The following is a 14,858-nucleotide window of genomic DNA, read 5'->3' as shown; positions in this document are numbered from 1 at the left end:
TCTCTCTCTCTCTCTCTCTCTCTCTCTCTCTCTCTCTCTCTCTCTCTCTGCACATCTTATCCCTCTGTGTGGTTTCACCTGACCTATGTGACCCACACTAATCATTGTTTTCTAGAAAAGGAGAGATGGGGATAATCTGACAAAAGAGATCAACCCACAGCTTTAGCTTAGTTGACTATAACATAAAAGAAAAAGAAAATATGCTTAAGGGCCTCTCTGTGAAACTTTTCTCATGTCCGTCAGGAAGCAAGGAAGTGATTCAAGGACTCCCCTAATTCATCTTCAGAATAAAAAAGTACATAGTAAATTCAGACTGACAGTACAATATGAAAATGTGAATGAATACCTTTTGTAGCACGAAACACAATGCAGCTGTACCAGTGCTTTAGAATCTTTTTTTTCTGTAGATCTGTTTAAGCTTTGGCCCACCGTCAAAGAACAAGTAGGCAACAAAAAGCGAATGGGAGATATGGATTTGCAATGGCCACTCATATAACTGCACAACAAGGGGACAAGAGAATTATTTTCTAAGTACTTCTCTGGCAATGACTAGCAGCATTCAGAGCCTAAAACTAAAATGTGGGAGGATTATGGAGAGGGGGAGTTTAGGACAAAAGCATAGAGACAAAAAACATACTTCATTTATACAATGGTGCTAAAGCACTGCACAATCAGTTAACTGAATCACACTTGAAAAAAAAAAACATATTTACTGAGAAACATACAAGCACACACATTTCTAACATACAATGATGATGGGTGAGATGATGAACATGAGCGAGATTTGCTTCCTTAAAGAAATTTTGGCCAGTCATAAGTCAAATACAAGTCCTGTCTTTTTTCCCATACAGTGAAAGTCACTGAAAGATTAATGTACTTTGAGGAGATATGTGACAAATTAAATTCAAGAGAAAAATGTAATGGGGTCACGGTGGCTTAGTGGTTAGCAGGTTCGCCTCACACCTCCAGGGTTGGGGGTTTGATTCCCGCCTCCACCTTGTGTGTGTAGAGTTTGCATGTTCTCCCCGTGCCTCGGGGGTTTCCTCCGGGTACTCCGGTTTCCTCCCCTGGTCCAAAAACATGCATGGTAGGTTGATTGGCATCTCTGGAAAATTGTCCGTAGTGTGTGATTGCATGAGGGAATGAGTGTGAGTGTGTGTGCCCTGCGATGGGTTGGCACTCCATCCAGGGTGTATCCTGCCTTGATGCCCGATGACGCCTGAGATAGGCACAGGCTCCCCGTGACCCGAGGTAGTTCGGATAAGCGGTAGAAAATGAGTGAGTGAGAGAGAAAAATGTAATTATCATCAAAATTGTTAATGAGAAATGTAATCAATAATAAAAGCATAATAAGTAAGGGTTCAGTACATAGTAAAAAAAAAATAACATAATTAAAGACTTAAATTAAATTAAAGATCATGATTTAGACCTTAATTTTCACAGCCGGTAGCTTAACTCCGGCTATTAATGACTTAATAGTGCACATGTGCAACACATATCCCTGAAGGCATGTTGTGAAAATGTTACTTTTACCCTGTGTAGCTTTTCTTTCAAATAAAGGCCAGGACAACTGCCCCTTTAAACGTAAACAGACTCTCCAGTCTTTCCTTAACTACCCCCTTTTCCTTTCAATTGGGTCCCAATGGCTTAAAACAGACATGAAGTCTGGACTGCGTCTCTGACCACAGACATGCTAACGGAGAGGGAGCATCCTGTCCAGGGGGGAGTGTAGGGTTTGTCCTTGGGAGGTTCAGCAATGAGGTCAGAGGACACAAGCTCTGTCCTCAAGTTTCAAAGGCGTTTGAACGGGGCAGTGCAGTGGGGTCAGTTAGCACTGACCCCTATCGAGGCATGGCACTTCTTAACCTGACAATGCACACAGCAAACTAATGCCTTCCCCTCTTATAATGGGCTGTAAGTGGAAACGATTAGCTTGCTCGTTTTGTGGCATTTCAGTCTTCATCATAGAGTCCTGCTGTGAAGACTTTGTACATGCGCACACACAAAAACACAAAGCTTCATTTGGTTTAACAGCAATAGGAGGAGCTGGCAACCCTTTCATCAATCAGTCAGCACATTTCACCTGCACGTTTGACCTGTATAAGCAAACAAGGCCTCTGTGGAAGTTTACCACAGGGCATTGCACAAGTCAAGCCACCGGCTGTGGATGTAATGGCTGTTAAAGAGCACTGGATCTGTTAGTTCAGGAATCAAAGAGGAGATGAGAAAAGAAAAGGACATTGTTGAAGCTTTGCATGGTGGATAATTTCTAAAGGTTGTGTGGTGGAGCTATGTTGAGGCCACATGAAGGGTAAATTAGGCTAAAGGTAAAAGTATTGAATGGCCATAAGAGTAAAAGAGGAAAATGGACAAATTCAGGCATGCTTCACACAAAGGCTAATTTGTGAATGTGTTGTGCACTTTCAAGGATAGTTTACTCAATAAAGGATAGTTTATTAAATGTGTCATGTTGTTAGGAACAGTTGGGAACAATCAGACAACTCGAGATTCTCCTGTATTGCCAAGTGTTCTCTTGGTGTTATTTTATGTAAACACTGCCTGGTCTTTTTCTACCCAGGTTTGACGAGTCTGTACCCAGTGCCCAGCTAAAATGAGTGGAACTCATTGTGGTCTTCTACAGTTTTAGTCCATGTTCCTCAAGGTTTGACATATTGTGTATACCCTATTTCCATAATTTTCTGTTGACCGGCAGTCGTTCCCCGGACTACTCCAGACTTGATCGAAAGCATTAAACTCTGGAAAAAAGCCGGCCATGAGGATTCCCAGACAGTTTGTAGTTTTTAATTATTTTATATACTAATGCACCTGTATGACATATTCTCTATTCTAAATTTGTCAGAAAGGTTCAGATTAGGACACTCTTGTAATAGAAATAGATATAAAAAGGTAATTCAGCATGCTGTGAATACAAAAATACACAGTGGCAGTTTGGGCCAAGGATTTTATGTATATGAATGTACTCACAGTATTTTGTGTGTGTCAGTTAATGGTTGGTTCAGAGAGATAGTCCAGGTAGCACCAGGAAGTATTAGGGGAAGCCATGTCTAAAGTCTGGATCAACATGAAGAACAGGCACCAGTTCTCAGAATAAGGTTAAACTGTTGTGAAGTTCACGCATATGTGTTATGTAGATCAGGTTAGGATAACTCCATGCTCTTGACCACAGTGTACCTCAGTTTACATTTACAGCTCAAAATAAAATGAGTTAAATTGTCTTTACAAATATATTATAACAACATTTACACTTGCAACACTTTTAAATGAACTATATTAGGATAAGTAAATGTTTTCTACATTTTCCCATGACGGACAAGTGAACTTTTAAAGATAAAAAGACATAAAACTTTAGTCACACAAAAAAATACAATACACATAATGAACATCTTTTTAACCCACTTACCGACTTTACAATATATCAATTGTAGCAGAGTACTGATTTATAATCCCACAATCCTCAGCCATTTAGGGATATAAATCTACATCTAGATCCGGATTTCAGTAAAGCTACTTTGTGATAGTGTCTATTGTTAAAAGCTCTGTACAAATAAAACTGAATTGAATGAAATTAAAATATGGTCAGATCATACAAAGAAAATATATAAATGACTCAATTCATGGGTTCTTTGCATCTTTTGTGGTCCTTAGCTATTGGCAAAGATTTGCCTGCTGATTGGCTTGTTTGTCTTAAAAAACCTCAATACATGTACAGTCTCAGACCTGGTTATGAAAGCCGTTTATGTTTCTCCTGTGCAGATTTGTACTGTACATGTGAAACTGTACATGATCTCTCTAAACCTGCTGTGTTGACTGTCTATCTGATTTACAAACAGAGGAGAATGCTTTGATGGCATGAGAACTTGGCAGAAGTTGATGATCTATCTTCCATCATCTGAGAGATAAAAGACAGCTCGTTTTTGGCTGTCAAACAATGAGGACAGAAAAGCCAACAGTTCCACCGGAGGTTTAGAAAGAGAGAAAGGGTAATAAAGAGAAAGTGTATAATAAAAAAATAAGAAGTGCAAGGTTTGCATAAAAGCATGCAGCATGACATGACATGATTATAGATTTAAGTCTGTTAATGGTTAGCTTAATATGGCAAAATACTTATATGCTAAATGTGCGTATACTGACATGGAAAAGAGAGGCTGAGAGAAAAACGTGAGAAAAGAGAGTAAAAAGCAACTGCTTGTAAGAGCAAGCACGTTTTCTGTAAGAGTAATGTACATATCAAAGCACACACAGACACATACATAAATACTTACATAAAGACACACACACAAAATGCACATGCACACCAACCCTTGTATGGTCACAAAACACGAAGCAGTCTGCATACTCACTTAGGATGAAGCAAGAACATGTCTCACACGCCATCCACTAGCTGCAGAGCATTCACAGAGAGGTTTTGTTAACCGTAAACCTTATGTGGTTGTCCTGTGAACACTATGAACATGAACACTGTAACAGTTCTGCAACTTCTTTCGGTCAATGCAATGAGACATCAAAGCAGTGACTTAATCAGATAGAAAACAGACTAGTAAGAGAATAGTTAGCTTGCAATTCTGTCCAGTAATAAACCAGTGTAATGAGACAGACTGTAGGTCAAAGGCTGTGTTATTGTCCCTTAGGGATGAGAGGAGTGGAGGACACCACCTGTCCCTTGTACAGCCATGTTTGTTTCTGAAAAAATAATGGCGTGAAACCGCTGTACCCTCAAAACTGTGACCATGTGTTGTGAAACCAAATCCAGACATGATGAAAGAGGAAAGCCACATTGAGCGCTGTATCATTTGAAACCAGATTTGTTTCAGGAGCAGAGCTTCACACATGTGACCCACTTACTGCTGGTCCTAATCTTACTAACAATTCTAGACACATCACATTCACGTCATGCCTACGAAAATGCAGACTAATCCTAAATTCATCTATACAAGTCCACTCTGTGAGATCAATGTGACTCTGAGGAACTTTATTTCTTCAATCCAGGCTGCTATAGAAAGAATTACTAGAGGTAACATCAGTGCTAAGGATGGATTACATGCTGTTACATAAACAAAGAGATATATACTAAATATATACAAATATACTAGAGACAGATGTTCATGAAAGACTTTTTTCTACAGTAAAGGTGTGAACATTACCTGGAGTTTTTGACATATATGAAAGTCTTTCTAATTAATTCTCCAAGGAGAATTTAAACAATAAAACAGTGAGGATATGCTTACTTAGTTTCCTTAATTACAACCTTACAACTAATTTATAAATCTAGCTTTAAATTGTAAATCTAGATCTATAATTTCTAGCTGAAACAGCTGATCATTTTATGCTACTGTAAAAACAAGAAAATCTCTTGTACATGTGTAATGGTTTCTTGGGGTTGAGCCCATCTGTCCCTCTGCCTGTGTTGCTTCTCCTGCCCATCTGCCTCTCACAAAAAAAAGAATGGGGGACAAGTGATTATTGTATCTCTTGTAAAAAGCCCTTTACTCTCTACATGAACTTGAACGCAGACACTCACTCACTCACTCATTTTCTACCGCTTATCCGAACTACCTCGGGTCACGGGGAGCCTGTGCCTATCTCAGGCGTCATCGAGCATTGAGGCAGGATACACCCTGGATGGAGTGCCAGCCGATTACTACCAATTACTTTGTAGTAATCACATATACAATACAAATGTGGTATAGAGGTTACTTTGAAAAAATGTTGGAATACTCCTCAAAGATATTTTTTGAATATGGTTACTGTGGGTATCTCTGGATGCTTTACAAATCATTTCTATTTCATAACGCTAAAGCCTTATTAGAGATTTTTCCTGCAATTGGATTGCTAACTAAGCAAAAGCAGTTCATATAAAAATGGCTCCCTTGCTTATAAAAGCATTCATTAAGATTTTCCTGCATCTTTGTTTGGCCTTGAGAAAATACACACTATATTGTTTAAAGTTATTCTCCTCTGCAATTGGCTTTTGACTCAGACAAAACAAAGCCCCGAAATTGCTGGTGTAGACATAATCACAATGGAAGTGCTAGCCACGTAGTCTACTTAAATTAACGCTCCGTCAGACAATGCAGGGGCTGGGTACGGGCCACTCATTTCAATATAACAAACTTATAAAGGAATCTGAAAACCAAAAAATTATGTCATTTTTACTATTTATTACAGCCTCCAGTTGAGATGTTTGAGATTGTTTAACTGTAAGATCATTACACAAAAAGATTTCAGGGTTGAACAAAGTTAAAAAAAAGATGCCATTTTCATTTTTAGTTCAAAGAAGCAAGTTTATTTGCCATAATAAACCATAACTGAGATGTGTACCATAGGGTGTGATCATACACGTACAGAAAGAATTACATAGTTATAAAAATGTATAAATCTACTTGGATTTACTGTGATAAAGTTATGGCACTGACACATATACTGTACAAACTAAGCACAGTCAATGTCATTTTAACTGTTTGATAAATCTTTGCTATACAGTTTATTGCTAAAGGTCTTCAAACATTTAATAGAGAAAATAAATGGCTTCTGAATAATAAGAAGCAAACATGTCCCATTCATCAGATAACCAACACAATTACACTTAGACCAAAGTGAGAAAATGCAACAGGGGAACTGCATATTTAGGCTGGTCACACGTCACACTACCTCACCGAGCATTAAAGCCTGTTGTACCACAATGACAAATGTTAAAGCCAGCGTGTTAACCAATAAACCACCCAAGAGCACTACGACCATGAAACTGAGGTGACAGAACCATGACAAACAGTCCTGTGCTATTCAAATAAACCTGCTCCAGTCATCAAAGATTTAGTGAAGATACCTGCAACAATAAATTATGAAATAAATGCAATAAAACACCTGAAACATTTTCCTTGACATTAGAGAAGAACTGAAAGTTTGAGTGATCAGTAAAAATGTTCCTGTCGTTACCGACGGCTAACGTCCTATACGCTGATGAGGTGACTGAAACGAAACATATTCTCAACACTACAATGTTTTGCCACATGAGAAGCACTTAACACTCCCAGAAGTCTTGACTGAATGGCCATTAACAGTAACCGCAAATGGTGCCATGAGCTCAAAGATGGGCAGTAAAGAAGTTTAGGGGTTTAGTTTCATAGTGTGATACTAAGCAAAAAGTAATATACTGTATATATATATAAACACAATGAAAACAGCTCTGAGATCCAGTGTTGAAATGCAAGTGAATACCTTTGCATTAAACAAAACATTCATTCACACATTTAACAGACATAAATAGAATTATTTGTGCACTTGATGCTGTACACTACCATCCAAAAGTTTGAAATCACCTCAGATACTCGTATAAAATGATTCGTCGTTGATGTTAGCGCTATGGAACTCATTATTTCTGAAAAAAAATAATAAATTTGTCCTGAAATGTGACTAGAATTGTAAATGATTATTGAGACTAGATTATTGAGTTTATTAATAAAATTCATATCCAAAAAGATGTGGATATTATGTGGAAATTCTAGTATTAGGATCAAAAACAATCGAATCTTGACGCTAAACATTATTGTAGGGCGCTAGGACAGCGTCAATGTTGTAATAAAACATAATAATTGTAATACGCTTTCCTTAGAAAATTGCAAACACCATGGCGATTTTATAATATTGTCCTGCTCCGTGATTTCTCTTAGTAATAACCCATAATGTAAAAAACTTTGTATCTTAATAATCCTCTTATGGACATTTGTACATCGATCCATATTGTAAAGTTTTGTAGTGATACAATATATTTTTGCTATAATCGCCCAGCTATAATATCCATCACTGCTGTCAATTATGCATCATTTATTGATTATTAAACTACTTCAATGCTGTCTGGTCTATTATTTAGATCTAAACATATTTCACATAAAATAATGAATGTTGAATCAAATGTAATTTATTCTGAGGGATTCCAAACTTTTCAACCGTACTGAATGGCAAAAAAAGTGAAGTGTACAATTTGTCTTGATTCTTTTTTAAGAGATCAACACTCCTCAGCTCCAAGTTAAATTATTCTTGGAACTGGCCAGAGTTCAGAGTGGCAGAGATAGCTGTAACTATTCAAACAGCTTATGGCCGAGACTTGATAGCTAAAGCTGATACGAGTAATGCTTCAGCCCTCACTTTGGTGAAATAATCTCGCTGACTACACACTGCTCTCCATACACACACTTTGCACTCACACCCCTGTGAGAGCAGCTCATGATCAGTCCATCTGCTTGAGGCACTGAATGAGTCAAGAGTCTTTGTCACTTTGTCCATGTGCGTCGATGACTCACAGCTTGGCTCGTGTTATTGGATACACACATATTTCTTCCACCAGGCCTTGGAGAGCATCTTCATCTTATCGGCTGTACTGAGAACCTTGCGTTCCCGTCTGGCGCGTCTCTCAGACTGGCGCAGGCCAGCAGAGATGGCAGCATCAAACACATCTTTAAGGTTTTTCTGCGTCAGAGCTGAGCACTCTACATATGTCACGGCGCCAATCTTGTCAGCAAGGGCGCGGGCATCCTGCTCAGGTACAGGCTGTTCACGGCGCCTGGCTAGCTCGATCAGCACCTTGACATCCTGGCGTAAGTCGCACTGCGTACCCACCAGCAGGACAGGGGTGAGCGGACACCGCCGACGGATCTCAGGCACCCATTTCTCATACACGTTCTGGAAGGAAGCAGGACTAACCACACTGAAGCAGAGGAGCAGGACATCTGTGCGGGAGTAGCAGAAGTGCCTCAGCTTATCAAACTCGTCCTGAGAGAAAGACAAATCATGAAAAATTAATATAACTCTATTGTAAACGGTGTGACTATATCTAGTATATGAAAATATACTTCAGTGACCATTTTTTCTGTAACGATTACTCAAGCCATGCAACCTCAGTGTGTCAGGAAAAGGGGTGGGATATGCAAATTTGGGGGCATTTCTGCTTTGTATATTCATATAATCTGAGTTTCATAGTCAAGGTAAATATAAAATGATTTTTCTAATATTATTTAATATAGAAACAGAGACATGGTGCCGTTAAAATCTCTTGACATTTTTCCAGTAGCTTCCTATAGAAAAGAATGTTCCACCCTAATATGCCAAAAACTATTTTATTTGGTTTAAAACTTTCCTACATTTTTTCCATACAAATCTTTATATGCTCTATTGACAAGGTTTCAGAAAAACTGTAGCAACCTCATGATTCTGATGCAATCCTAAAACCCATGTTGGAATTGTAAATCTATTACATACAGTATATCCATCAACAGCACGTTTTAGAAATTGCAGAATCAGTTAACTCTAACCTCTCAAGTTGGCAAAAGCTGAAACCTCCCACAAGTACTGAAGAACACGGTGTTCAAGCAGCAAGCCTTTTAAACCTCTGCCAATTCGTGCAGCTCTGGCACACCCTACACCTTTCCTTTATACCGTGCCAATCAAGTAAATTAACACTATAGGTCCACAAAGCTTTAAACAACAGGGTCTCTTAAATCTTTAAAAACACCGACTTAGCCTGGCTCTGACAAAAGTGCTTAACCCTTCGCTTTCCGATCTGAAATGCCGCCATTTATATAAATCATCTTGCACAAACTGGTTTTGGTGGACTTAAAGTCTTACCTGAACTAACATATGAAGTAATCTTATTAAGGAGGACACATTGTTTTTTAGGACACCATAAATAGTATCTTTGATTTTCTTCATCAGCACTTTCGTTTTTTTTCTTCCTTTTCTCACCTTTCCCTTTCCTGATACCTGAGAATGTAAAAGTTCTTATCTGCCAACCGTGTTTGCTAAAGCTTGCCTTCCTTTACTGTACTGTATTAGAGGGCAGAGCCTTTTATTGGTTAACCCATACATCACACAAAAGAAAAACTGTTTGCAGAGTGAGATAGTTTCAAGACCTTTGCAAATGAAGAGATTTAATGCAGTGGAAAAAAAGGCATAAAGGTAGTAAAGGCATAAACCTGGCATGAGGAACTGAGCCTGGAGGCAAAACTGGTGGTTGAACATTTCTTCTTCTAAGCCTGTACAGCTCATATACAGAAAGGTAGAGAGAAGGATGGGGACGGCTGAAAAACTTTTTTTTTTTTTTCCACGTCTCTGTGGTTGCCACACAATATGGCGTGCTCTCTAATCTATTTTAATTACCTGAATTACTCTTCAATCACTTGTCAACCATTTTATATACGCTCCACATTCTGTACTCCTGAGCTAGAAAAGAAAAGTTAGGAGATTGCACCAGCGGGGAACAACAGAAATGTGTTCTCGAAGGCAAAACTGAGGAAAATGTATTTTAAAATATGTGCATCAATAGATCTTCTAGGTCTTGAAACACACACTGTAGAATTTCAAGGACATGCCATTAACAGGAACCACACCAATGTACCTTAAAATTCTTGTTTAGTTCCTTTTTCTCTGAGAATGTGAATAGTATTACAGAGTCTGTTCAAGGTCAGTTGGTTTCACTAGCAGTCAGTGCTTATGAAACATCCTTTCTGTGGCCTTGACAGCCCTGAAATGTCTATAGGTAAAACACTGCACTCCCTTCATGAACAAGTCTGCCCCAGACAGGGAGGGTGCACATGCATTCAGGTGAAGACTGAGGGAGTCACCGAGCAGTGCTCCTGTCTGAAATGTCTGAACAGTCTGAAGGTATGATGCACACATCAGTGTGTTTGAATACAAAGGGCAGTGGAGATGTCTTTACCTGTCCAGCCGTGTCACAAAGTTGCAGTCGTAATGGTTGTCCATCAACTTGTACCACTGCTGCAATAGAGAGACAGAGAGAAAAAGAAAAAGAGGTGAGGCAAATTTGCATCCCACTGACACACACACACACACACACACACACACACACACACACACACATACACACATACACACATACACACATACACACATACACACACATACACATACACACACATACACATACACATACACATCCAGAGATTTGCATGCACTGATTCACCTGACCCAGTAAAATCCAGTGAGCTTGAACTTTCTGCAGTAGCTCAGCTAAGGAAATATTCAACCTGGTGAACTGCCTACACACACAAAGAGACTTTTCCTACAGATACAAAGTAAAACCCGCCGGCTTTCTCAGTTGGCAGACTGCATTGTGTAATTGTGCTCAAATCCCCGTCATCTGATCTGCCTTTGATTGTGCCCTTTTCCCTCTGAAGTGCCACCTGTGCTATTGCACAAGTGACGCAGTTTCGAGATGTCAGATCTGGTTTGAAGTCCTGGACAATTACATCACTCTTAATGCTTGGGGTCAAAACTTTCTGCACCCATTAAAGGTAAAAAAAAAGACAAAAAAAAAAAAAACACCTTGCCACTGTTCAGATATTAAAAGCAATCAGACTAAGCAACTTATTCTTGAACTTTCCATCATGAAAAGCCAAAGTGTTAAATGACTGAATGCATTTTAATCGTGCAGCACCCTTCAGTTTATCTGAATTGCAATTTTGCTCAAATTAAGGAGAAAATGAACTATTTCTTATATCAATAGTATCGAAATAGTCTTTAATGTTATATATACACACAGATTATAGTGTAACAAGTAAGATCTAGACAGACATAGCATAGAAAAGACAGACAGACAGCATGTAAGCATAGACAGACAGACAGACAGATAGATAAATAGACAGATAGACAGACAGAAAGACAGACAGATAAATAGACAGATAGACAGACATACAGATAGATAAATAGACAGATAGACAGACAGAAAGACAGACAGATAAATAGATAGACAGACAGATAGATAGATAAATAGATAGACAGACACAGACAGATAGACGGACAGACAGATAGACAGACAGACAGAGACAGATAGATAGACAGACAGAGACAGATAGATAGACAGACAGACAGAGACAGATAGTTAGACAGACAGACAGAGACAGTTAGACAGACAGACAGAGACAGATAGACAGACAGACAGACAGACAGAGACAGATAGACAGACAGACAGAGACAGACAGATAGACAGACAGAGACAGACAGATAGACAGACAGAGACAGACAGAGACAGATAGATAGACAGACAGAGACAGATAGATAGACAGACAGAGACAGATAGATAGACAGACAGAGACAGATAGTTAGACAGACAGACAGAGACAGACAGATAGACAGACAGAGACAGATAGACAGACAGAGACAGACAGACAGACAGAGACAGATAGACAGACAGAGACAGATAGACAGACAGACAGACAGACAGAGACAGACAGATAGACAGACAGAGACCGATAGTTAGACAGACAGACAGAGACAGACAGATAGACAGACAGAGACAGACAGATAGACAGACAGAGACAGATAGTTAGACAGACAGACAGAGACAGACAGATAGACAGACAGAGACAGATAGAGAGATTTAAGGGCCAAAATGTTCACTTTAATTGTTGTGGGCTCTTCATTAAGGATAACTGCTGATAAATGAAACTAAACCAAACTCAGTGTGAGTCAGAGAAACGCTTTGTAACACGCAGATATTAATTCACATCCCAACACCTGCTTTATAACATCCCTCATGTCACAGCCACACGTTTCCTTACCGGAGAAATTATCGAAGGCAGTCGGCACGTATCTGGTGGGATATCCGTTAGTGGTGTAACTGACCACCAGGCTCGTCTTGCCCACAGCTCCGTCCCCGAGCAGCACACACTTCAGCAGCCGCTCCTGAGAGCCTGATGTCCGGCTGCACGGCGGCTTGTGTGGCGGAACCGGAGGAGCCATTAAAGGGTTATAATCCATCTTTACACACGAAAGTCTAATGAAAATACGGACGATCGAAGCCTCAAAAAGACTCAGTGCAGCCGAATAATCATGGTTCCTCCAGCAGTGATTACTTTATCTTGATATTATTCAGTATTAAAATCCAGACAGTAGCAGATCCATGTATACCACAGTGAACTACATGCACGCGCTCAATACAAGGCACTTTAAACTATTGCTTTATTTAAATATCCCCACCCCCCGGGTCTCTCCGCCTATCACAAGCTTTAAATCGAGTCTAATTAGACTATCTCCTCCCATATTGTTTAAGTCGCATGGTTTGAAACGTAGCGCGTGAGGTGCTGTGTTTCTTTCAGGGCAGGTAAAACGTGTTAAAAGGCTTTTCACTCGTATCAGAAAGATCTGAAATGTAACATGTTGAAATTTTGCATAAATACAGGACTGTTTTGCAACTTGTTTCCAAAGAATTATTAAGACGTGCAAGGTTATGTCATATAGGTTAATTTGCATATAATAAAAATCTTCTATACAAGTTACATAAATACAACTTTGGACAGATTTATTACAACCAATGGACAGATTTATTACGTTGTATATGTAACACACACACACACAAACACACACACGCACTCACGCACGCACACGCACACACACACACTCACACCCACACACACACACACACACACACACACACAAGTGCATGTTTGTTAATGAGGATCGTAATAAGGATCTGCTGTTAAATAAAATAAATATACAAACATTACCACTCCAGAGTTATTTTCCTGTCACAATATGATTTATTGTCTGTACAAATGATGGCTCTTTTTAAAAGCACTATTTCAGAAGCTAAACTTTATTAAAGGTAATTACATGAAACGTGCTGTTTGGGCATTTACTGTCATCTACTTGGTAATTATTTACTATTTGATTTGTGCTCCTTTGTGCATCACTTCATTTGTACACTGTGCTGTTTGCCTGCATAATATTTACCATTCGGAATCAATAAAATATTTCTTTCTAATCAGGATACAAATTTGTTCGTTTGTACAGTAGGTCGTAGGTCATCTAAGAACCTATTTGCTTTAGAGGTGTGTGTGTGTGTGTGTGTGTGTGTGTGTGTGTGTGTCTCCCTCTGGTGGAGACTGAGTGTTTTACATTTGGTTTATTTATGAATTAGATCTAGAGATGAATATTTTCTATCTGCAGAAACATAAACATGAAGGAAACTTATAACAATACTTTGACACACAATAACACACACAAAATTGTATTGCTGCATGTATGAAAAAAGACCACTTGTAATTTTAAGACCACTTTAATGTGTATATCCATCATATTATTGCAAGAATCAAGATTTGTCTTTGCTTTTTGAAAATACAAAAAAAGACTATGTTTAGGATTTTAGGATAAAAGAAAAAATACGTCCTAACATTTATACAGCATGGTATCTATCTCCAGTCCTAGATAGGTGCATTCCAGCAAAGATGATCTAACACATGATCTAACACCTTGTGGTGTCTCAGAACAGGAAAATCACAAATCCATGCTGTACTCCAGTCCTACAAGACTGTTCTAGGTGTAACTATAACACTGCTGATTTTGCTGTGCAGGATCTGGTGAGATATAGAACAATTTATTATTTGACTAAGTTAAATACCGGTATCAAATTTTTGTTTATTAGTTTAGGATAATATGATGAACGTGTGAAAAGCAGTGCAGAATGGTGGAACTTGTTTGGGCACAACCACGATATCTCTCTGATTACATTTATAGCACTCTTACAGTATATAAATTAAGATGACTGCATTCCTCTATTAGGTCTGTAGAAAGCTGTCCAAAACCAGGCCCAGATCTTTCCCAACACAATTAAGATCAGGTTTATAAATAATAATAATAATAATAATAATAATAATAATAATAATAAAAATAACAAAGATAAGGGCCTAATTTAAGGTTTGAGGGAGAAGCTTGATCAATATGCAATGACAAGGACTTTGTTCTGACACTTTGTAAGTTCATAGAGTTACAACACTAAAGAGTTACTACCTCTGTTCTAGATCACATCTGGCATGGAGTGTTATTGGCAT

At 38.7% G+C, this 14,858-nt stretch overlaps 1 protein-coding gene across 1 annotated transcript; it reads right to left on the bottom strand.

Moving 5' to 3' along the window:
• Positions 1-6,275: 6,275 nt before the first annotated feature.
• rhoub (ras homolog family member Ub) lies at positions 6,276-12,967 on the bottom strand. The gene is made up of 3 exons (XM_060888065.1): positions 12,591-12,967; positions 10,730-10,788; positions 6,276-8,787 (listed from the first exon to the last, which is right to left on the bottom strand). Exons 1-3 carry the CDS (start codon positions 12,787-12,789, stop codon positions 8,332-8,334), a joined length of 714 nt encoding a protein of 237 aa, XP_060744048.1. The 5' UTR covers positions 12,790-12,967; the 3' UTR covers positions 6,276-8,331.
• Positions 12,968-14,858: the final 1,891 nt, after the last annotated feature.

The sequence above is a fragment of the Tachysurus vachellii genome, chromosome 15 (genome assembly GCF_030014155.1).
Source record: "Tachysurus vachellii isolate PV-2020 chromosome 15, HZAU_Pvac_v1, whole genome shotgun sequence".
NCBI classification, from domain to species: domain Eukaryota; kingdom Metazoa; phylum Chordata; class Actinopteri; order Siluriformes; family Bagridae; genus Tachysurus; species Tachysurus vachellii.
This window is presented reverse-complemented; position numbering and strand designations above follow the sequence as displayed.